Here is a 24,045-nt window from a genome sequence, read left to right as displayed (position 1 = left end):
TCTAAAACCTTTGTTTGTTGTCCTTGACACTGAGTTTTAAAGTTACCAAATGGGCCTCAGCATCCAGCTCAGTGCTGTGTCCATAAGACCCTGGACCACCTGCATTTTACGTAGCAGGTTTCTGGGAGGCGGGGGCGTGGGGTGGGGTAGGTGAGGGGGGTGGCAGAGGTGCTGAGAGACAGCCGAGCTGTTTACAGGCAGACCGTGGGGGCAGCGGAGGGGGCTGCCACTGCAGCCACTTGGCCTTGAGAGGGTCAAGCCGGACTCGAACGGGGATTGGAGTGAAGAGGTGGAATCAGACATCTCCTGCTGATCGGACTCCTAGCAGCTCTGTTTCACCGTTGAGTCAGTCAGCTCAGCTTCTGTAACAAATACCACAGCCTGGAGGTGCTTAAGTAACAGGGCTTATTATCTCCCAGTCCCGGAGGCTGGAAGTCTGAGATCCCGGTGTGGGCAGGGCTGGTCCTCCTGAGGCCTCTCTCCCTGGTTTGTAGACGGCCGTCTTCTCCCTGTGTCCTCACGGGGTCGTCCCTCTGTGCGTGTCTCTGTCCCGGTCTCCTCCTCTTATAAGCACCCCAGTCACGTTGGACTAGGGCCCCACCCCAGTGACCTCATTTCCCCCTAATTTCCTCTTAGGAGACCCTGACTCCAAATACAGTCACATCTGAGGTTCTGGCGGTCAGGATGTCAAAATACAATTTTGGGAGATACATCTTAGCCCACAACAAATGTCAGCTTCTCCAGGTCTTGTGGTCAGCCTCTGTGGCCTCAGGCCCCGGTCAGAGGTGGTTTTCCTAAGAACATGTTTTCCTGAGGTCTTTCCAGGTCACCTGGAGGCAAGCCCTGCTAGGCCTGGAGCTCTGGGCCGTGCGTACGTGGCATGTCTGTTGTCAGCAGCATCCTCATGGTGGCACCCTCGGGGCATGGGTGTTGGTGGTAGGGACACACAGGCAGACACTTTGTATGTTAGTGCACATCGCACCTCTCTTGGGAAGAGGCTAGGCAACAGTGTCTGCTTCCAGGTGACTCGAAGGAAATAGTAAGTGTGTGCCGTTTGCAGAAACTGTGACAGTGGGTCCTCAAACGACAGAAAATCAGGAAGCACCTTTCTAGATGATGGCCCTCATCCTGGGGCAGGAGGTTTGCTGGGCCCAGGACGCAGCTCTCGGCAGCTGTCATGCAATCCAGCCCCGTTCCAGGTTCAGGCTGACCTGGGCAGGAAGACGTCTGGGAAGGCGGGCTCCTTTCTCAGGGTTTGCTCGGTGGGCTCCACCGGGCCAGCCAGGCTCTCCCTGGGCACTTGCCTGCTGGCCTGCAGTATGCTGCTGGGTCCGGGTCTTCCAAAACCGACTCTCCCTTCCTCTTCTGGCATCAGGATCTGATGATATCAAAAAAGAGGTGCTGTGGTTGTGACTGGCGGAGCAGGGCACATGCTGGGCACAGACTCAGGGATGGTCTAACACGCAGGCCACGCCCCTGCCCTAACCACACCCCTGCTCTGGCCACGCCTTTCCTAGTGTGGTCCATGGGATGTTCTCTCTTCCCACAACTCCCTGGGTCTAAAGTCCAGAATTGTGATTTGAGGTGGGAGTTTGGGTCCTAGAGGTTTGGGGAGCTGTGGTGTTCTTGCCTTGGTTTTATGACAGCCTCTTACCCCGAAATGCTGATTGCAAGGGGGCAGGCAGGCGCTTCACGGATCGTTAGCATGTGGGGGCTTGTCCCAGGTTCCCCGGCAGCCTGTGAATTTGGATTCGCTGCTGAAGAGAGGCGTGCTCCAGGCAGGCTGATACCAGGAAAACATGAGCCTTCCACGAGAGCCCTCCCATGTGTGGTCAACCCCTGTCCATCAGCCTAGCCTCCAGTACTGGTCAGTTCTTGCTAACTGGTTGTAGAGAAGGCACTGTGCCAGCTTCCAAAAGTCTGTTTTTCTTTTAATAAGAAGCTTTTTGGGTTAAAAGCATAGCAGTCATTCATTATAGGTAGTGGAGAAAAATAGAAAAACCCACCCAGCTGTCCCCCTTCCCAGAGACAATCACTGAAATCATTTCAAGGTTTGTTATTTCTTGATAACAAGGTAATCTATGAGTCCCTACTTCCTGTAACCATTTAAACATCATGGATAACGCTGATATCTCTCTTGGCCAATATAACAGCCTGGGTCCAGGCAGGAGACAGAAACCACACAGCGGGTTTAGCAGGGGAAGTTTAACATTAAGAAGTGTCAACTGTGACGAAAGAGTAAGATACGAGGAAACTCTGTGGTACCTGAGGGGTGAGGGAGATGCCTGAGGAAGAGCAGAGCTGGGAGGGGGCGTCTTCCCCAAGGCCAGGGTTCACACCCCCTTGGAGAAGCTGTGGTCCAGCCCACAGGGTGACAGAGACGTTTGCCGGTTTGCCCGGCCCAGAGCTGGTCTGCAGTCACTGGGCAAGCAGGAAGCCACCCTCTGGGGTGCAGCAGGGATGGGTGCGGGTGCAGAGGGCATTGGTACCTAATTCTCTTTGCACCCGCACCGTACTAGTGTGGGCAGGTGCCTCTGGGCACCAGTTCCCACGTGGAGGACTGTGGGAAGATTGGGAACGTTCTTACTGGGTCACGCTGTGGCTGTTTGTCACCGAGGGACCATGCGTCTGAGTGTGGGGCTGGGTCAGAGCTCCATGGGTGTCCTCATGCCACTTGAGATGTGGCTATCGTGACAGAGAAGCTGTGTTTAATTTGATCGGATTTAAATTTAAATCAAGTGGCCACGTGCAGTGAGCGGCCCCTGTGTGGGACAGCGCAGGCGCGGTCCACCTCACGCTGCGGTGGCCGCCCTGCACCTCTGTCCTGGCTCTGGGGGGTGCCGAGCATGGGAGTGCTGGGTCTGACAGGTGTCTTCCCGTAAGTATTTGTTGCCTAATTGCCTTCCTTTGAGTTCCACTCCAGCCTGGTCACAGTGTGTGAGGTCCTTTCGTTCTGTGCTGAGTTTTCATAGTTATTAGCTTGTAATTTATACGTGTATTTTCACATGGCGCTTTGCATACATTTAAGACGACTGTGTGATAGTCCGTCACGGGTTACTTAACAGCATCAGTGGCCGTCTGGGTTATTTCCACCTCTCTTGGTGTTAGAAAGACTGTGATGAACATCTTTGCGCATAAAACGGTTACTGTGTTTGAGACGATTTCCTTAGGCTGGAGAGCCTGGGATAGGAAGTAAGGTAGGAAGAGGTCAAATCCCAGGATAAGGGGGTACAGGCATCGTTGGGCCCCTGTGGCCATGGCCACCTCCGGCATGTTTCTGAGCGTGTGTGTCCCCCCAGCACCCGCCGCGGCCCGAGTACCAGTCTCCGTTTCTGCAGAGCGCCCAGTTCCTCTTTGGCCACCACTACTTTGACTACCTGGGCAACCTCATGGCCCTGGGAAACCTCGTGACCATCTGTGTGAGTGAGGATTTGCCCTGGCGTCTCCCACCCCCTAGATCTCTCACTTTCCCTTCCTCCTGGCTTCGGGGCTGAGTTGCCGTCCGCTCTGGCTCCACAGGTGTTCCTGGTGTTGGATGCAGATGTGCTGCCCGAGGACCGTGACGACTTCGTGCTGGGGGTGAGCTTTCCAGCCGTGCGGGGTGATGGGGAGTTAGGGGGGTAGAGGGCACAGCCTCCCCACCTGGGGCCCCAGGTCCCTGGGAGGCTGGGCTGTCCTAGTGCATCACAGGGATGGCCCAGGGGTCGGGGTGCCGGCCATGGGAGGGCAGTCGGGAGCCCGTGCAGAGCCCCGGCTGGACCGTCACGCGGGGCCGGACGGTGGAGGGAGAGTTGTGTAGAGAGAATTCCTTTCCTAACATTCTGAGGTCTTGTCAAACTCCTTAGGAACTTAAAAATAATTTTTCCGTTTTGGATTTTAAGCAAAAAGCTGTACACGCCGCCCCCGCCCCCATAATGCCAGACCTTTACAAAGCATGTATTTTAAAGTTTATTTTAATGAAAAATATTATGAATGATATTAAGTTGATGAAAACCATTGAATGTTCTCTAATTATATAAGAAAAGCTTGATTTGTCCAATTAAAAAATGACACATCAGGCCGTGTATGTTAAACATAGAGTTAAACTTACAGCATCAAAATTGAGGAAATGGCCTCTTGACCTGCTATTTGAAATTCCTCTGTTTTACACTTAAAATCAAATTTTCTACTTTCCTAATTTTTTTTTTTTCCTGGATTCAACAGGAATTGTTCAGTCTCCTCTGTGTGAATAACATATTGCAGAGGTGGCTGGTTTTTATTCCTGACAAATGTCAAGTTGGATACAGTTGATTTTTTTTTTTTTTTGCGGTATGCGGGCCTCTCACTGCTGCGGCCTCTCCCGTTGCGGAGCACAGGCTCCGGACGCACAGGCTCAGCGGCCATGGCTCACGGGCCCAGCCACTCCGCGGCATGTGGGATCTTCCCAGACCGGGGCACAAACCTGCGTCCCCTGCATCAGCAGGCGGACTCTCAACCACTGCGCCACCAGGGAAGCCCCAACAATAGTTTTGATAAGCACTTGAGTCAGCTTGATTGCTTATGAGAGACTTCTGGTCCGATCAATGCCACGTAGGGTTCTTGAGGTGACTGCAGAATTCCATCATTTTATGCCCCTTGATAACTGCTCATAATGTTTATTCTTCTGCCTTTAATGGTGATCTCTGTGTAGGTGTGAATGAGACAGCATTGGCTAAGAATATAGAATTTAGACTGGACACCGGACAAGGTGACTGCAGTGCTCAGCTGACGCCACGCCCCCCATCACCCCACCGTGACGTAGCCCCCTTTAAGGGAAGAGCTACTTGATACTTTACTTACTGGCTTCAAAAAAGACAGTGACCCCATAGCATGAGACCAACTTTGATGATGAGGCCTCCTAAACACATCCCCCAGGGACTGGGAGGATGCTGCTGGGAGCCAGGAGGTTCCGTTAGGGAGGGACACTGCCCGGTGTCCCCAGGAGATTGGACCAGAGGGGCCAGGTTGGAGGCGGAGACCCCCGAGGAGGTGTGGGTGACCCAGGCCCTGCCAGCATAGAAATGATGTGGGGTTGGGAGACACCGGGCCTGGGGGGTTGTGAGAGCCCGTCGGATGGTGGGGGGAGTCTGGGCCGGGGGATGCAGACGTGCGAATTGTTGTTGAAGCCGTGCACGGGGTGCAGGTCACCCGAGGAGAAGCTATGGGCCAAGAAGGGGGCTCTGAAGATGCCCGTGTCTGGGGCTGCGGGGGCGTCGGGAAGAGCAGCCCAGGGTGGGGGCCGAGGAGAGGGTCACGTGGCTCCGGCAGGGGCGGGGCTGTCTGCTCCCCGGCCAGCCCCCGTGTGCAGCAGGGCGGGATCCAAGGGGCCCTGTGGCGTCCAAGCCGCGTGGATCCCTCCTGGGCCCCATTGCAGTGCGGGGAGGGGCAGGGCGCGGGGGCGGCGCCGGGACTGAACGCCGGGTCCCGCTTCTCCCTTTCCAGATTCTCAACTGCGTCTTCATCCTGTACTACCTGCTGGAGATGCTGCTCAAGGTGTTTGCTCTGGGCCTGCGGAGGTACCTGGTCTCCTCCAGCAATGTGTTCGACGGGCTACTCACCGCCGTCCTGCTGGTAAGTCCTGCTGGTAAAGTCTGAGACGGGCCGAGGCGTGCTCTCGGGCGGGCGGTGAGCGCTCGGCGTCTGGCTGGGCCCAGGGGCTGCGGGCACTGGGGCTCCCGCCTCCGGTGACACAGGGGCTGGCCTCCCCCCGGATGAACTGCTTGGCGGGTGGCTGCAGGAGGCTGGGTTCTGCTGAATCTGAGCATCGTGGGTGGAGGTGTGCAGCGGTGGCAGGCTGCCTCTCCTGACCCCTGAGGGAGGCCGGGAGGGAACCCTCAGTCCCCGCTGGCCAGTGGGGCCTCGACGTTGGTGAGGGAGGGGCAGGGGTTCTCGGGCACCGCGGGTCTCGGGTCTCGGGACACCTTCCCCAGGGCCTGGGGGAGTGAGGGGCCACGCCCGGTGTGCGTGTCACAGCAGCGACATTGGCGTGACACGTATTCGTGTTTGATGGATTCGAGCCATGGGCCCCTGGGAACAGGAGGGAGACAGCTGACCGAGTAGCTTCTCCCACGCCCGGCACTCGGCCGGCCCTTCCCGAGCCCTGCCTTTCGTGTGTACAGCCCGACGCCTGAGGCCAGGTGTCTTTCTCAGCTGCAGGACGTCCCCACGTGGCACCCACCGTGGGGATAGGACCCCCTGGTCCTGATTTCTCCCCAGAACCCCCTTTGGGGACGGCGTGTTAGAGCTGCCAGTGGGCCTTTGCTGTCGCGAGCTTCTTTTCTTTTGTGATTAAAGGTTTTGGAGATCTCAACTCTGGCTGTGCACCGCTTCCCACACCCGGGCTGGTACGTGACTGTGGAGGACCCAGGGAGGCCTGGCTCGCGCCCCGGGGAAGGGTGTGCGCCCGGCTCCCGGCTGCTGGCCCGGGCAGCTCTAGAGCCAAACGCCCAACTGTCGGGGGGAGCGGCCGTGGCTCCTGCCCTGCTGAGGCCTATGGGGACAGGCCCCTTCTCATCGTAGCCGCCTTCAGAAGGGTAGCGTTCCCAGAGCCGGGATGGGAAGCTGTGGAGGTGCCAATTGCAGTGCCCTGGCTCAGCGCCCCCTGACCCCCAGCCCAGGATGGGACACAGGGCCCAGGTGTACTGGGGGCCAGAAGCAAGGAGGTCCTGGGGGCACTGGAATCGGGCTGGGGCCCTCCTCTGGTTGGAGGCCCTGTGACCCGGGGTCGTCACCTCCCACTCTGGGTGTCAGTTCACCTCCCTGTAGATGGCAGGGATGCCCCGGGGCTCGCTGAACTCATGCTGCCACCAGTTCTAGCCGCGCTGAGCGATGGACATCTGGCCAGGGGTCCCAGGGCGCCTCGCAGTGTGGCTTGTGGCAGCCTTGGGGTCTCTCTGCCCAGAGTACAGCCGCCAGCAAGCACGCGTGCTGACCTCGGGCCCTCGGGCAGCCCTGGTGTCTTGGTCCCTCGGCTGGGCTGCTTCCGTCTCAGTGGAGCAGCTGGGAGTTGCCCGAGACGGGGGTGGGGCCCCGGGAAGGGTCTGTGTCGGGAAGACGGGGGCCGTGCGGTCCTCAGCAGGGACCTGTGCCCTGGGAGCAGTGGGGCTGCTGCACCGCCCGGCACCTTGGGGCCGGCTCACCTTGTTTCTCAAGTGCGCTAAAACCCGCACTGGGGAGGCGGGGTGGGCTGGGGTTGGGGGGTGACATCTTGGGGGAGAATGGGTTTAAATTTAAATAGAAATGAGAGGCCAGTAAGGCCATGAGGGACACCAAGGGGACAGGGTCAGGGCTCGGGATGGCTCAGAGGTTAGGGAACGGGGTCAGAGGATAGGGGATGGGTCGGGGCCCCATCTCTCCCAGCTCTGCTGGGACCTGAGCTGGGCGTCCGGAACCTCAGTGTTCTCCCGTGTAGGACGGGGGTCGGGTAGCCCTGCAGCACTGCGGGGGGCTGTGCCCTGGAAGGTGTTGCCGTGACCGCCCTGGGGCTGCAGGCGTGGGCGGCTCAGGCTCTGCCCTCTTGTCACGAAGGAGCTTTTCCGGTTGGCGTTGGCTACGGTGCACGTTCCCGGCACTTCTGTGGCTCTCTCTGAGTCCCTGCGTCTCTGTCTCTGGACCACGTGTCTCCCGTCTGCCCCTCGCTGGCCTCCCGGCCTTCCCCAACCCGTCTCTATGTGTCTCCCCAGGAAGCCAGAGGCGCTGGGCCTGCTGTCGCTGTGGGACATGACCCGGCTGGTGAACGTGTTCATAGCCTTCCGCTTCTTGCGCATCATTCCCAGCATGGAGGTACCGCCCCCGCCTGCGCATGCCGTGGCCTTGCCCTGGGAGTGGGTGTGCCAGGTGGGCAGGGACCGGGCTGAGCACTGTCCACCCTGCCCACCTGACCCCGCCACCTGGGGCCCTTCGGGCTGCGGCCCCGCCCTGCATTGCGGCTGGGCCATGCTGGCGGCGGTTGGAGGTATGAGTGTCCAGCCCTGCTTTGTGGGTGAGGACAGCAAGGGGTTGCAGGCGGGACCCGTGTGAGGCCCGTCGGCCAGTTGCAGGGGTGACCTCGTGCTCCTGGGGTCCCTGACCCCAGGCATCCTGACCCCAGGGTCCCCCTGAGGAACTGGTGTGCTCCCAGGCATCCCGCGTTTCTGAAAGGCCTTCGGCACGGGCTGCTGGTGGCTACTGGTGCTCGTTTCCAGGACCCCCAGAGCAGGAGCGGTGTGGCCTGTGACCGTCTCTGAGCCTCGGTTTCTCTTAATGTTCCCACCCGGAGTAACACCCACCTTGAGGGGAGGGGAGGGGAGGGGAGGCGGGAGGCGGGTGCTCAGGCCCAGCTCCCGCCTGGCACGGAGGCTCCCGTCTGCTTTCCTAAGCACTTTTCAGGAGAAAAGAAACCGAGGACATCTGACCCCTTTCTAAGTGTCCAGGTCCTTCCCCTGTGCATGTCTGTCCTTCCTAGCAAGCTGCGCTCCTGGCCTGTCAGGGGAGTGACCTGTCACTCAGGGGTATTTCCCATCTGAAGGTGGCTCGGGGGTCCTGGGTGCAGAGGGGGGCTGCTGCCCTGAGGCCTTCATACACACACACACACACACACACACACACACACGCCTGTGCGATTATACACACGCATACACATAGTGTATGCAGGCATGTAATCACACACACACAGCCCCACAAGCACACATACAATTATACACACACACACGTAATCACACATCCACACAATCACGTGTGTCATCTCACACATGACATAACTATACATGTGCATACACTGACACGTGTATATGTGTAACCACACACAATTGTACACACATGTGCATGTAATCACACATGTACACATAATCATACACTAGAGCACACACAATATATGCTTATACAAGCACAACTGTATATACATAAATAATCACACATGTGCACTCATACACACATGCGTGATCACCTGCACACACCTGTACACACATGCGCACATGCATGTACATACATGCACACAAATCACGTGTGCACACACGTACAGCATGGTCCCTGTCTGCTACCATCCAGCGCTGTGTTCTCCTAACTTACCAGGTGGGGTAACCAGGCTGCTTGGAAAGCCCTTCTCCGGGGCTCAGGGTAGCCCGTAGCCAGGGTTCCTGACGGGGTCTCTGAGGCCCCATCTCAAACCCTATCACCCAGGGCTGACTGGCCATCTCCAGGTTGGCATTTCTTAGGAGCCTCCAGACCAGGGACGAGCTGACCCAGCCTTAGTGGGTTGGTGGGCAGTGTGGGCCGGGGCCCTGCACACCATGGCTTCACCAAGGGTCTTGGACTTAGACCCATCTGAGGCTGGGTGGGTGGAGGTATCTGCAGGGAAGCGGGTATATGCATCTACCTGGGTGGGTATATACAAGTGTGAGTATGTATGGGTGGGCATAGAGGTATGAGCGTGTGTGTGTACAGGTATGGGTATACAGGTGTGTATGGGGGCCTGTGGGTGTGTACAGGTGAGGTGTGTATGGGTGTGTGTACAGGTGTGTGTACAGGTGATGCGTGTATGGGTAGCTGTGGGGTGTGTGTACAGGTATGGGTATACAGGTGTGTATGGGGGCCTGTGGGTGTGTGTACAGGTATGTGTACAGGTGAGGCCTGTATGGGTGGCTGTGGGTGTTTGTACAGGTGTGTGTGTGAGGCCTTGGGTGTGTGTGTACAGGTGTGTATGGGGGCTGTGGGTGTATACAGGTGCGTGTACAGGTGAGGTGTGTCTGGATGCTTGAGGGGTTTGTGTACAGGTGTGTGGGTTGGGAAGTCACCAGTCTCCTCCTGCCTTTCCAGGTCAGCGTTGGGTGGTGGGTGGGCTGGTGTCATCTTGGTGGGACCAGAAGGAACCGGGTCTGTGCTTTCTCCCCGTCTCAGCTGATGGCTGTAGTGGCTAGTACCATCCTGGACCTGATCAAAAACATGCGGGCTTTCGGTGGGATCCTGGTGGTGAGTCTGGCTGCCTGTGCTGGCCCCTCGGGGGAGTGGAGCTGGACTGTTGGATGGGGAGCCAGGGCTCAACAGGAAGCTGGTGGCCTTCGGAAGGAGGGTCCCTCTGTTAGGGGAGCGGGTGACCAGGGCCCAGGAAGCACAGGGCGGGGCAGGAAGCCAGAGAGAGGAGCTCAGGGCTGGTCTGGCTGGAGGCGCTGCCTGACCACACCGTTTCCCGTGCCAGAGATCCTCTTGGTCACTTCTGAATCCCTCCTGTGTCCTGGGCCAGGGGCCACACTGAGAAGATGAAAGATGTAAGAGGCACCAGGGACCCCTCAGGGCCCACAGAGCCCCCAGTGGGGATTGGTCAACCATCCTTGCTCAGAGGGATTTTGGGAACTCACAGTCACTTTTGCTGAGAGGGCCATGATGTCCCACCCCCCGGGGTCAGCCCTTCCCCTGCCGCCGCTGTTGACTCTACCCTGTGGCCCAGGCGGGGCAGGGCCCGGTGAGCAGGGGCCCTGGGTGCTGCTACAGGCACGAGGCCTGGAGGGCAGGAGGGAAGGTGACAAAGCCCTGGTGCTTGTTTTGGACAATAAGGGGGCTCCTGTGGTGCTCTGGGCTGTCATGGGATGCTAGAGGTGGCACCTTGCTTCGGGTACTGCCCCCCAGACCCCTATTTGCACAGTGGAGGAAACTGAGGCGCAGAGGGGGGCTGGGTTAGCCTGGGGTGTACGCCTCTTCCCTGCACCCCTCCCCCCGCCACCGGGCATGCTGGGGACAGGTCGGGGGCGGCCAGCAGCCCCTTCTCTGATTGCGGCACAAGGCTGCCCAGTGGTTCGCTCAGACGTCTCCTGATGGATGTGGTGAGAGTGGTGGGACTTCTCCAGAGGGACCTGGCCGGCCCCTGGCCACCCTTCCATGGCACACCGTCCCCTGGCCCTCGCTGCCCTGTTCTCAGTGGAACCCTCTTCCTGCCATACCAGCCCTGGAGAAGGGGTGGACAGCCTCCGTTCTTATGCCTGGGCCCCCGGTTTATCTTGGGGCTGCCCACAGTGGCTCCTTCCCGCTTCCCTCTGGCGCAGGTGCCTGGGAGCCCCAGTGTTCCCGGGGAGGCCGGCAGTGCCCGCAGTTGAGAGTTCCTGCTGGCATGCCACCCTTGCAGGCCTCAGCCTGGCTTTGCGGGGGTCCCTCCGGGGGGTGCTGACAGACCCCGCCTGCCTCCCTAGGGGGTCTACTACATTTTTGCCATCATCGGCATCATCCTGTTCCGAGGTGTCATCGTGCCTCCTGGAAACAGCAGGTGAGGGGGGCTCCGAGGTGCAGAGAGCGCCCCGCCTCTGGGGGCGCTGGAGCCGCGGGTGATGGGGCCGGGAGGGGGGTGGAGGGGTGAGACGCAGCTCCCCAGGAGGGAGCCAGGAGGCCCCTTAATTCCTTGGCCTCTCCACCCGCCCGCCCCTCACCGAAGCCCTCCCTCGAGCCTGCACTGAGGGTGATTCCCGTGCTGGCTCAGAGCCCCCAGCCGTGCCCCTTTCTGGGCCTGCAGGCCAGGCCGCGCGCCGGCAGTGGGGGTGTCCAAGGCCAGGCCTGAACTGTAGGTCCGAGGCCCCCCCCGGGCCGGCCGCTGGCCATGTGTGTCCACAGCGCTGGCCTCCTCGCCACCCTCAGCACCTCGGAGGTCGGGGGCCGTCTCCCCTTTCCCCCGCTTCCTCAGGGGCCGCGGCGGTGCCAGGGCGCCCGCGTGTGTGTCCTGCCCCGCCTCCCACCGACCCGGCTTGTGCCTCCCCAGCCTGGCCCCTGACAACGGCTCCGCGCCCTGCGGGAGCTTCGAGCAGCTGGAGTACTGGACCAACAACTTTGACGACTTTGCGGTGAGTCCTGCGGCCCCCCCGCCCCTCGGGACCCCCGCCTCTACCTCCCGCGGCCTCCTGGACCCTGCGTCTGCTGCCCCACAGGCCGCCCTGGTCACTCTGTGGGATGTGATGGTCGTGAACAACTGGCAGGTGTTTCTGGATGCCTTCCGGCGCTACGCGGGCCCGTGAGTGACCCGTCCTGGCGGCCCCGGTCGTGGCTCTGCGTGGGGTGCGCGTCTGGGTCTGCGCCACCCGGGGATGGCGGGGCGCGTGCAGGAGCAGGTGGCTTCTGGGGGCTGTGACAGCGGGGCTGGTGGGGTGACGGGGCTCAGCCCGGAGCTTGCAGAGCTCAGACCGGCTCCCGCTCTCGCCGGCCGTGCCGCCTGGCCGCTGGCCGAGCGCCCCTGAAGGCCAGGCTGGGCCAGCTTGAGGGTGGGAACGTCGATGTCACAGGCGGGGCCGCAGGGTCAGGGGAGCAGCCGCGCTCAGCTCACGGGCGGCCCCGGTGGCGTCCTTGTTCTCCTCAGGTGGTCCAAGATCTATTTTGTGCTGTGGTGGCTGGTGTCGTCCGTCATCTGGGTCAACCTGCTCCTGGCTCTGATTCTGGAGGTATCGGCGACCCTGCCCGGGCTCTTTTCAGTCAGAGTTGCTAACTTGCTGATGGGAGCCCACCCGGAACTTGGTCCAAAGAGGCCGTGCTGGGTTCGGGCAGCCCTGGAGGGTTCAGGCTCTGTCCTCCCTTGGGGCTGTTCGCCCTGGCTGCTGGGGGCCTCTTGGAATGCTCCTGACCTTTGACCTGTGGGAGGGGGCCTGGAGGAGGGCTCTCAGGCATCTGCTCCCGTAGGAGCTGGTGGCCTTGGATCCCGGTGTCCAGGGTGGACTTCTCAGCCAGGCCGACACTGTGGGGTTGGGGTAGGGGGACAAGGCTGGTTCCGCGCAGGGCCCACGCCTACTAGCCACCCGTCCCTCCCTCCCTCTTGCCAGAACTTCCTTCACAAGTGGGACCGCCGCAGTCACCTGCAGTCCCTCACAGGGGACCTAGAGGCCACCTCTGAGGTGACCGTGGAGCTCCTGTTCAGGTGCGTGGTGTGGGGAGGCAGTGGGCGGGCGGTTGGTCCCCATGAGCCCGGGGTCTGCCTGTGCACCTGCTGCGGGGCCGGGCCTCTGTCCTGCTCTCTGGTGAACATCTTTAGGGAAGCACCCTCAGGTTCCATTGGTCTCCAGGTGATTCTGTTGGTGGGTGTAGACAGGTGGCCAGAGGAAGCCTCGCCCTTCTCTTCTCCATGGTAACCTGGAGATTGTCCCTCTGCTGGTGCAGAGAAGTCCCAGAGTCAGCCCCGGGTGGTCAAACTGCCATCTCTGAGCGTTTGCTGTGTTGTTACAGCCACGCAGAGAGGTGTCCTCCCGGGCTTTGAGGGACGCCACGTAAGCATCCCAGAGGTGGACCTGAGTCCCCGGGGGGTGGTTCTGAGGGGCTCCTCGTCCCGAGCACTGACGGGGCTGCTGCATCAGCTCTGCTCCCCTGCTCCTCTGGAGGTGCCCAGGGCTCCCCATCCATCCTGTCCCCGATTCCGCAGGGATGTCCTGGAGGAGCCCACGGAGGAAGAGCTGACAGAGAAGCTGAGCCACCACCCGCACCTGCAGCTGTGCAGGTGACGTCCAGACGCCTTCCTGGCTGCGGCGGCGGCAGGTGATGTGGCCTCGGGATGGGCGCCGGCCGGGGGAGGAGGCGGCCGCGGCCCACTGGAGAGGCTTCTCCCTTGGGCAGAGCCACCGTGCGCGCCGACGCTGGGACACAGGCAGGCCCTGGTTTGCAGCCGAGTTGGACCACCTCCGCGGCCCCTCAGGCGCTGTCCATGCCACTTTCTTTTTATAAGCTGCTTCCCTGAGACTTATGTTTCTAAATATGGAAAGAGGGTGACTGGGAGGGAGATGCAGCGGCCCTCCCCCTGGGCCCTGGGATTTCCATGGTGCCTTCACTGCTGGTGGCCTTCAGGGACCAGAGGCCCACGTGAGGCCCGCACAAGCCAACCGGCAGCTTTCCAGGGCGTTAAGCTTGGGATCCTGGTTTTACATGATAAGAATCTGGACTGTGTTTTATTATTTTATGGCTCGTGTGAGTGTGATTGGGTGCGTTTCTTTATGGGTGAGAATGCCAATCATCTTCATCAGTAAGTCTTGCAAAGAAGGAGGTCATCCTTATTCCAACACGACTGTGCTTCTCTGGAACGGGACCACCCGGTCTCAGCCTGTCAGAAGCCAGTGCCGTGGTGGACCAGCCCTTGTGGTTCGTACTGTGTTAGCAAGATGCCTTTCAGCAACCACCGTCGGGAAACTTTGAAAAAATAAAGGTTTATTACTTACAAGACCTGGAAATTACATAGTACACCTGGGGCCACACAGTGAGGTCTCGGGTAGAGAGAGAGTGTGGGCCTGGGGTTATGCTTTTGTTGGGATCGAGGGTTTCAGGGGCTCACTCTTTATTGGTGAATTTAAAACATAAGAGCAGGAATTTAAAGCCAAGGAAGGAAAAAAAAAGTGGTCCAAATGGTCAGTTATCAAAATCAACCAAGATTTCTAAAATAAAGGAGCCTCAGTGGAGGAAGGTGGCCTGGCTCTTTATCTCATCGAGCGGCTGTCAATGTGTTTATTTGAGATAGCCGTGTTTGAAGTGGACGCCTCTGCAGTCAGAGCTTGAGACAGGTACTTGCATTACAGAAAAGAAGAAAACAACTGTCGGGGCTTAACACTACCCCGGGTATGGTTGTGTAGGTTGTGCACTGCACAAGGGTACCTGGCTGCAAGGGTGTTTCCTGGCATTGACTGTCTACCCCAGGAGGGGGACACCTTTTTCTAATTTGCATAAAGACGTATAAGTCAGCGGTGGCCCTACTTTGTGTGTCCTCAGGGTGTGTGACAGAGGGGGCTGGGGTGGGGAGGAGGGGAAAGTGGGCAGTGCGTGGCAGGCCATGTTGCCACTTGGTCTGCCCTCGATCCAGGTTGATAAATGGGTTTCTCATTTCAAGGGCCAGTTCGAGTGGTTGGTGGTAGCTCCTGGCGGTTCTGTTGAGAAGGATTGGAATCTTCATGGGAAGGGGTGCTGGGATCTATTAGTGATGTCTGCTGTGGGCACCGAAGGGGAAATCAGGGTACAGATGCTGACTCCACTGCAGGAAGTCATCTCAATCTTCCCCAGCTTGTCTGGGAAGTGGGATGAGAGGAAAGCTTAACTAAAAAACGGCACTTCTAAAATGTCACGAAATCCAGCTGCTTGAGGTTTTCTAACGGCTGGTAACGTTTTGTGTGTCCAAGCACATTGGGTTTCTGATCCCGGAGTTTTTCTGAAATTGTGGGCATTCACCCAATATTCCTCAGGTTCTGGGGACCTTTGTGGAGGTAGACAGGAGTCTCCCAGACCTGCCGCCCTGTGCAGGCTGCCTTCCTGGAAGGCTGGTTTTGGGTGGGGAGGCTCTCATGGAGCATGGTTTAGAAGTCGATACCCAGCTTGCCTCAGCAAGGCCCTGCTCTTCTGGGGATGAGGGTGAGGCCTGTCTGGTCAGCTGCTGTTCCTTCTGGCTGTATGTTCACCCCCCACCCAGGTCTGAGCGCCATCTAGTGGTGGATTCAGGTTCAGTTGACCTGACTCGGTGTAAGCTGGACCCCGTGATCCCCAGGGGACAGCTCCTTGCTTTTCTCAGGCCCCCTGGAGGCCTGCTTCCTCTGTGACCCGCCTGTGATCCAAGGCTGGGAGCCCGGCCTCACTGGGCTGCAAGCTTGTCCACCCAGAGTGAGCCTGGTTCTTGTGGGCGATGTGCCCTCTGCCCTGTCCTTGTGCCGGTCCCAGCTGAGGGTCCACCTCAGAGTGTCCACGTTCCATGTCTTGTGTGCAAAGAGGCCCCTTCCGATTATGCTGTCCTGCGGCAGATAATTCCGGACAGCCCACGCTGGGCTCTGGGAGACGCGGGCTCTGCCCTCGGGGGGTCGGGGGCACGACTGAAGCCGCTGCTGGTGCCTGCCATCCCGGTGCCTTCTGAACACAAGCTGGGGCACCCGTCCCTGCGTCAGTTCCCTGTTGTCAAGTGATGTCAGCCTCTGAGCCTTTGTCTGAACGAGAAGTAGGGCCGAATTCAAGGCTGAGCTGGGACTTGGCTGCTCGTTAAGGTGGGCAGGGTTGGTGGGGGTCACCCGCTTTGCAGTGCTCCTGGTGTCCTCTGTCCCCAGCCAGGCGCTCCGTGGAGCTCAGGAGGATATCACGGCCGCACCAAAGATGCGTTTGACAGAGAACACGTGCTCGCACTTCTCACTACACCCTTGCGGCCCTGCTGAGGTCTCCTGTTGTTTCCTGTGCTGCAGCGGCTCTGGTCACCCCCCCCAGCACTCTGGCTGAGTGCCAGGTGCAGGGGGATCAGCCCTGTAGGACCCTGGGATTGCCCAGCACAGTGGCAGGAGTCGAGGACACCGGGAGCTGCTGTGTCTGTGCTGATGAAGACAGAAGGAAGCAGGCTGGGAGGCGGCTGTGGCTGGAGGAGCCCTGGGGCCTGGGTTAGGGGGTGGGGTGGGGCCTGTGTCTCCAGGGACCGGGGAGCCCTGGGCTGGGTGTTGGCAGGAAGTAGGTTGGAGACAGCCAGCCTGGTTGGGGGGCGGGCCCGGGGGGGGGGGGAAGGGGGTGGCACCAACATGGGAGCATGGCCGGAGCGGGAGGGCAGGGCTGTGGGGCAGCACAGGGGCGCCGGTGGGGCAGGGTGGTGTGGGTGCCTGTGGCCTGGACCTTGGGCCCGGGGCTGTCCATGCCAGAGAGGAGCAGCTAAGATCCCGCGTGCCGCAACTAAAACTGCGTGCCGCAGCTAAGACCTGACGCAGCCAAATAAAAAGAAAAGATGCCATAAGGTAGGCAAGGCACAACCTGGGAGAAGATATCTGTAACAGATATAACTGATGAAGGACTTGTATCTAGACCACGTATAGAGCGCCTACAAATTAGCAAGGAGAAGACAAACCAGTGGAAAAAAATGGGCTTGAACTGGCTTTTCACAGAAAAGCAAACTCCCAAGTCCAGCAAGTATGTGAAAAGATGCATGGTCTCACCAGTAATTAGTGACACGCAGAGTAAAACCACATGGCAGTAATTTCACTGTCACTACAAGGTCAGAATTGAAGAGGTCTAACTAACTGAATGATTAGAACTTTTATATATACTTGGAGGAAATTTAAATGGACTCGATCTCTCTGGAAAACAATTTGGCTTTATTTATTGTAGTTGAATATGACATACCTTATTCTCCTGCAAGGTACACACTCAAGAGAACCCCCTGCCCGTGTGTGCCAGGTGGTAAAACATCCAAAAGAGCAAAGCGAGCCCTGCAGAGAGATGGACACAACCTAGATGTCCCCAACAGAATGCACCTACGCTGAGGTTTATTCATGCAGTGGAATATTATGCAGCAGTGAACATGGACGAGCTCCAGCCACAAACAACTACGTGACCAAGTTTTAGAAACACAATGTCGAGTGAACAAAGCAAGTTCCAGAAGACTCTGTGTGGCACCATATTATTTATAAAATTCAAAACCACAGTTAAACCCTATAGTGTGGGCATGTACACAATGGCAGTAGGATTATTAAAAGTGAAACACAGGGGCAGCCTGTAATCCAGCAGAGGGGTCAGCGCTGGGGAGACGGGGGCAGAGTGAGAAGGACCGTCTGGGTGATATGGGTGTGTAATTAAACTTTATAATGTACACACATTTACCTACAGTAAGTCCCCTACTAATGAACCTTCAAGTCGCGAACTTTCAAAGATGCGAATGTGCGTTCACATGTCCAGTCACATAAGTTCATGTGTCTGGTGTACGTTGTCACGTGCATGCAACCTCTACGAGTGGCTGTGCTTTCGTGTACTTTACTGTGTAGAGGACAGTAGTACAGTATTTTTTTTTTTTTTTTTTTTTTGCAGTACGCGGGCCTCTCACCGTTGTGGCCTCTCCCGCTGCAGAGCAAAGGCTCTGGACGCGTCGGCCCAGCGGCCATGGCCCACGGGCCCAGCCGCCCCGCGGCACGTGGGATCTTCCCGGAACGGGGCACGAACCCGTGTCCCCTGCATCGGCAGGCGGACTCTCAACCACTGCGCCACCAGGGAAGCCCAGTAGTACAGTATTTTTATTTCAAGCCCAGGATGTCCAGAAGCAAGTGTAAAAGCAGCGGTATATAGCCGACTGTGTTAGTTGGGTACCTAGGCTAACTTCGTTGCACTTAACAAACAAATTGGACTTAACGAATGCGCTCTCGTAATGGAACTCCTTCGTATGTAGGGGACTTACCGTACATTCTTTTGTACATACCAAAATGTAATATATTAAAATATAATAACGGAAGAGCACAAGAGGAGGGGAGTTGAAGACACAGGGTATGGGCAGCTCCCCCTGGGAATTTTGTTGCCAAGGGGAGCAGAGACATGAGAGTGATGGTAGGAAGGCAGGGGTTCAAGACAACGTCGGTTATTTACGTGGGAGAAATTGTGTGGACTATGGGGAAGATCCAGGGACGCAGGGGTGAGAAGGGGAGTGGCTGTAGCCTTGGCTTTGAGTGGGGGACAGGCGTGGCCCCCTGGACGAGGGCAGTGGGCAGCAGCGGGGGCATGGGGCAGGCTGGGGGGTTCTGTGCGCCCTAGAGGCGGCCAGCAGCATCTGTGTGTGGGGTTTCTGCCGGCCCCGCAGGCCCAGGTTCCTCGTGGGAGCAGCAGCGGCCACTGAGGTCCCTTCCCGGGCCCCCTCCCACGTGCCGCCCCCCAGCCCTGGCAGCCGGGCGGGGTCCAGGCCCGGGGCCTGATCTGTCGGTGGAACCTTGGAGCGAAGTCCCAGCAAGCGGGTGTGGGTCTTTTACGTGGTCTCCTCTGAATCTTGTCTTTCACCAAAACAGCCAGGGTTTGGTTTCCTGCCTTGCTGATAATTGGTGGTTCTTATTAAAACATGAGAACAATTCCTCGCTTAAAACAAAGAAGTGGAAGGCAAGGGGGCGTGGGGCTCACAACGCCCCTCACATCAAAGTGGCCGGCAGATGCTGCATCCCCCCGGCCCTCTGATCACGTTCAGCCGAGCTATTCTCCTGGGAAACACAATCGGAGCCGCTCTAGGGCGGCCGGCCCACACCTGCGGGACCTGGGCGGCCCGGCTGCTGCCCCGGGTCCAACAGCAGTTGGCTAATCCGTGCCTGGGCCCTGCAACACCTGCCGCCAGGTGAGCCAGACCTGCCTGGCCTTTGCTTTTTCATCGCAGTTAACGGGCAGGAAGACGTGCGGGGATACGGGAGCTGCTGACACCAGAATCCACGGCCGAGGCCATTCTACAGCCGCACCCATTGCTGAAGCCTGGTGCTGGCTGAGGGCTGGGCGTCGGGCAGGAGTCTCTGCCATTGGCTCTGACCTGCGGGAACCTCAGAATCCCCTGGAGGAGGGCTTGTTAACACCAGTCCTGGGCCCCAACCACACAGCATCTGGGGGCCTGGGAACCTGCATCCCTAATAGTTCCCAGGTGATGCTGCTGCCGGTCCAGAGACCACAGGTAGAGAACTTCCCACCCCTTCCCTTGTTTGCTTTCTTTTAGCACGTATGTAACGAGCACACATAGCTGCTGTTGGTAAATTTTTAAGAAGCAATGTTTTGGGAGGGAGCTATGACAGAAAGGACCCGTTTCTGGGGGGTCAGAATTGCCCAATCTGTCTGCTCTGGGCAGAGGATTCGGGGAAAGATGTCAGCTCAACAGGACGCACGTCTTGGTCAGCAGGGTCCAGGCAGACGGTGCCGCCCATCCTTGGCTCAGGGTCTGTGCCCTAACTGCGTGACTGGCCGTGGAGAGCCGGCTGGACCCTGAGGGCCCCTCCCAGTCTCTGGTGGGCTGGGTGGAGTGGGCTGGGACAGCACCAAGGGCCCCCGGGCTAGAAGTGGGGAGAGATGGGGGTCCAGCCACCCGCTCCCAGGTCCAGAGTCCTGTGTTCTCACGCTTCCCCCCTGCACTCCCCCTGCCCACAGTGGGGTGTTTCTACTCCCTCCTCTGTCCCCAGGGCCTGCGGTGCTTAGCGTGTAGCTGGCGCGCAGCCAGTATCTGTGCGTGAAAGAATCCGCAGCTATTCACACCATCTAATGTGGGAGAGGACACGAGGAGTCCCGTGTCAAACACTAGCATTTGCTCTACAAATATGTCCTGGGGGCCACTATATACCAGAACACAAACGGAGCAGCAGGAAACCTGGGCAGCCACACTCGAGCCGGCAGCCAACAAGAGAAGTGGGAGAGAGAAGTGAAAGGGGGTGAAGACAGAAGGGGCGGGGCCAGGAGGAAGAGAAGGGACTGCAAACACACCTGAAGACCTGCTGCTGCTGCAGGCCAGCTCCGAGCTTCCTGGCAGCCTCTGGGAAAAGGGAAATGAGCCCCTCCCCACAGCAGCCTCCCTAGCCTTGGTTTTGTCATCTGCGTGTTTCAGGGCTCACCGTGGGGGCCCCACGAGGTAAGGATGTGAAAACACCTCCTTTCAAGTCTGTGAAGCAGCCTACACAGAAGGTGTCAGCATTTTATTTCCCTTAAGGGAACCCTCAGGAGAATAATAGTTACACTGATAATTAGTCCCAGTAAAAACCACGGTTTGAGTGCTTGCTCTCTGCGGGTGCTTTTCTGAGCACTTTACACTGGCTAGTTTAATCCTGAGAAGTCCCCAGCTGTGGCGCTCCTGACAGGTGGGGAAACTGAGGCAACAGAGAGGTTGGGTAACTTGCTCATGGCCACACAGCTGGTGATGGCGCTGCCTCCTCTCCTGGCCCAGGCTTGTCTCTGTTTCCATCCCCCTGTGCATCAGTGGGAGAATTTGCAGAGCAAGTGCTGCAGCGCCAGGTGTAACTTGCAGGGCTGGCAGAGTCACTGAGGCCCCGGTGGGCTCCGTGTGTCACCACAGGAGGTGGGAGGTGGCGCGCATGATGAGGTGACCTTCAGGGCGCAGGCTGGGCTCCTTGTGACTTTCTCCCGTCTTAGCCACTATCCAAAGTAGCCCAGGGCACCCGGAATCCAGGCCTGGGTCTGCACCCTACCTTCTGCACGCCAGGATGCGTGGCTGGCCTTCCTGGGCACTGGTTCCCTTACTGGAAAAGGAGATGGGTAGGCGGCTGGAGAGATGACGTCTAGGAAGCCCTTGTGCTGGCTCAGGTGCAGTATTTGCACTTCAGACACGTGCAAATAGCACTTCTGAGCTCTTTGTAGGTGGGGGTCATTTTCCTCCTCTTGCAAGTGGGGAAACTGAGGCACAAGAGGTTCAGGGGCCCAAGCCCACAGGTGGCAAGGCCAAGTATGAGCCCCGGGCTGTCTCGGAGGCCAGGTGCTCTCTCAGCTTGCTGTCCTCACGGCTGTGGCCATGAATTTCCCATGTGTTGGCTCCTGGGTTTCCAGCCCTTGGCTCGATCACAATGACAGTGGGTCTTAGTGGACCACTGGCTTCTCTGTACTCATGTCCTCAGCTGTCAACGGGCCACGCGGTGAGCACCTTGTCACCCTGAACTTGGCAGTGGCTGAGGCAGGGAGGGGCTCTGGGTGGGCTCCACCTGGAAGGGCTGAACCTTCTGTTGGGGATCCCTCTCCCCTCCCCCAGCCCAGTGCCGGGTACCCGGTGATACCTAGTGTATCACCTGTACTTGGATGTTTAGGAGCATCCTCAGAGGCCCCATCAGCCCCACCTCCTCCACCTGGGGACAGAGTCCAGGCCCCTGGGCTGGGTCACTGAGGCCAGTAGGCTCCCTCTGTCTGGGAGTTTCACCTGCCCCACCTGTGAGTTTTCATGAGCTCCCTTTCTCACTTAGGAGAAAGACAGGGTCCAGCCCTGGACACAGACGGGGTCGTGAGGCACACTCAGGCCACACGGTCAATTTAGCCTCTCCAAAATTTCACAGGTTCTTAACGTAAAACAAAAAGAAATAGGACTTCCCTGGCGGTCCAGTGGTTCAGACTCCGCGTTTCCACTGCAGGGGGCACGGGTTTGATCCCTGGTCGGGGAAGATCCCGCATGCCGCATGGTACGGCCAAAAGAAAAAAAAAAAGAAAAGAAAAACAAGAAAAAGAAAAAACCAACCAACCAGAAAAAAAACCAAAAAGAAAGTAAAACTCTGACTCTGATAGTCAGTTTCTGAAGTCCATACAGGTGTCCCACCATTCAAGGGAGGGAGGCACGAAGGACCTTGTGTCCAAGGATGTGGACGAGCACAGGCTCGCGTGCCCTCCTTTCTCCTGCCCCACAGCATGGCCTGGAGAAGGCCGCAGAAGGGGAAAGGGGGAGGGAGGAGGCTGGGGTGCTCCCAGCTCCACCGGACACGTCCCGCGGTCCCTGCCGGAGCTCCGGTTCATGGTCACTGCTTTCTCCCGCCCCGGCTCTTCCTCCCTGATTTGCGGATGGAGGCTCCGCCCTACGGTGGGCTCAGGGGAGAGGAGGCTCCAGGTGAAGGGCACGGTTTCCCGGGTGGATGAAGGTGCCACAAGTTCAGAGCTGACTCCTTGGGGCTCTGCTGGGTCCCTCCTACCCGTCCAGTGCCTCTTGTGACAGGTGCCATGCCCGTCCCCGGGGTTGACACTCGTCGCTGGAGACCCTTGTCCTTCCAGGGGTTCCTTTGGGCAGGTCTTCAAACGGCTCCATCTCAGCATCCTCTCCCCTTCCCGCATCACCCACACCTGGCCCCGGGAAGCCTCAGGTGGTCCTGGCCCCGCTGACTGGAGTCTGCGGTTGCTGCCATGCTGCTTTGGCCTCAGTGCATGGTCCCCAGTTGTGGGGTGCAGCCCTCCAGGGGACCCTGAGCCCAGTACAGGTGTGGTGTTGTCAGACGTGGGGAAGGGGTACAGCACAGCAGGGCAGATCCTACCTACTCCCCACTCTGGGCACTTTCTAGTCTCAAGTGGACAAGGGGGCTTAAGAATTGGGGAGCTGGTTTTTATCCCTCTCTCTTGTCGATACTTTTTACGTCAAGGGCTCCGACCTTGGGATGTCACACCTCTCGGGTGCAGGTGGAAACATCATCTGTAGCATCCCCCGCTGGTGTGTCTGCACAGAGGCAAACCCAGAAATTCTCGGGCTGGTGGGTCTTTCCTCTGGATGGCGGGAACGTGAGAGATGTTTAAAGAAAGGACTGAATGCCTACCCTTCCCTCCATACTATGTCCTGGTTGTGGAAAAAGTAGGGGCAAACTGCTTTAAAATGAACTAGAAAGTTCTAGATTGGACAGAGGGTTAAAGCCTATAGCCCTCGTGATGCCAGTGGCCCTTGGGCACCTGCCAAAAACATAACCTAAAAAACACGGGGTGCAAGGAAATGATATTGAAAAGTTGTCAACAAAACAGCAACAGACCCACGTGTGCCACAGAGCAGACCCACGGCCTGTTTTGAGACATGGGCAAAAGTGGCCATAGTGAGAAATGTGCCTGTGATTTCTGCTGATGACGGGCCGGTGGTCCTACCGTCACCCTGGCTTGTGGCCTGTGTTCATATAGAAGGGAATGACACAATGGGGTTTGATTTTTAAAAAAAATAAATTTATTTATTTGTCTTTGTTGCTGCGTGCGGGCTTTCTCCAGTTGCGGCGAGCAGGGGCTACTCTTTGTTGTGGTGCACGGGCTTCTCATCGCGGTGGCTTCTCTTGTTGTGGAGCACGGGCTCTAGGTGCGCGGGCTTCAGTAGCTGTGGCACGCGGGCTCAGTAGTTGTGGCTCCCGGGCTCTAGAGCACAGGCTCAGTAGTTGTCGTGCACGGGCTTAGTTGCTCCGCGGCATGTGGGATCTTCCCGGACCAGGGCTTGAACCCGCGTCCCCTGCATTGGCAGGAGGATTCTTAACCACTGCGCCACCAGGGAAGCCCTCAAAGTTTGATTTTTTCCCATGCACGCTCACAGGCGGAACCGTGGCAGGATTCTTCCCCGTGGTCACTGAATTAGGATGGTGAAAGTAGCTCAGTTCTGATGTCGGCCGTGGCTGGGGGGGCTGGCCCAGCCCCCTCTGCCGGGAGGCCTCTCTGGTCCCCCCGCAGCAATGAACCCCCTCCACAGTTCCTACTGCCCTTTCTCTCTGTTCCACCACTGACCCCACCCCTAAGTCACAGGTGGGTGTGGGCCTGGGAACGAGATGTCTCATGTCTCCTCAGTCCCAATAAGTAAAATGAGTCCCAGTAAACGTGGCACCCAGTGCAGCCCCAAGCAGGACTCTTCTGCATACGGGTTAGTGAGGCAGGAAGGGA

The 24,045-nt window shown here is 58.4% G+C and overlaps 1 protein-coding gene across 1 annotated transcript in view; it reads left to right on the top strand.

Annotated features, from left to right (window-relative positions):
• Window positions 1–13,454, top strand: part of TPCN2 (two pore segment channel 2) — a 32,199-nt gene extending 18,745 nt beyond the window's left edge. The window contains exons 14-25 of the mRNA XM_007465973.1: window positions 3,300–3,419; window positions 3,520–3,579; window positions 5,461–5,589; window positions 6,313–6,362; window positions 7,701–7,800; window positions 9,892–9,963; window positions 11,175–11,248; window positions 11,735–11,816; window positions 11,901–11,983; window positions 12,326–12,407; window positions 12,783–12,877; window positions 13,376–13,454. Coding sequence (XP_007466035.1) covers window positions 3,300–3,419; window positions 3,520–3,579; window positions 5,461–5,589; window positions 6,313–6,362; window positions 7,701–7,800; window positions 9,892–9,963; window positions 11,175–11,248; window positions 11,735–11,816; window positions 11,901–11,983; window positions 12,326–12,407; window positions 12,783–12,877; window positions 13,376–13,454 — 1,026 coding nt within the window. The remainder of the gene's footprint in view (window positions 1–3,299; window positions 3,420–3,519; window positions 3,580–5,460; window positions 5,590–6,312; window positions 6,363–7,700; window positions 7,801–9,891; window positions 9,964–11,174; window positions 11,249–11,734; window positions 11,817–11,900; window positions 11,984–12,325; window positions 12,408–12,782; window positions 12,878–13,375) is intronic.
• Window positions 13,455–24,045: the final 10,591 nt, after the last annotated feature.

Source organism: Lipotes vexillifer, unplaced genomic scaffold (assembly GCF_000442215.2).
Source record: "Lipotes vexillifer unplaced genomic scaffold, Lipotes_vexillifer_v1.1 scaffold1094, whole genome shotgun sequence".
Taxonomy (NCBI): domain Eukaryota; kingdom Metazoa; phylum Chordata; class Mammalia; order Artiodactyla; family Lipotidae; genus Lipotes; species Lipotes vexillifer.
Note: the sequence above shows the minus strand (reverse complement) of the source record. Positions and strands in the feature narration are given on the sequence as shown.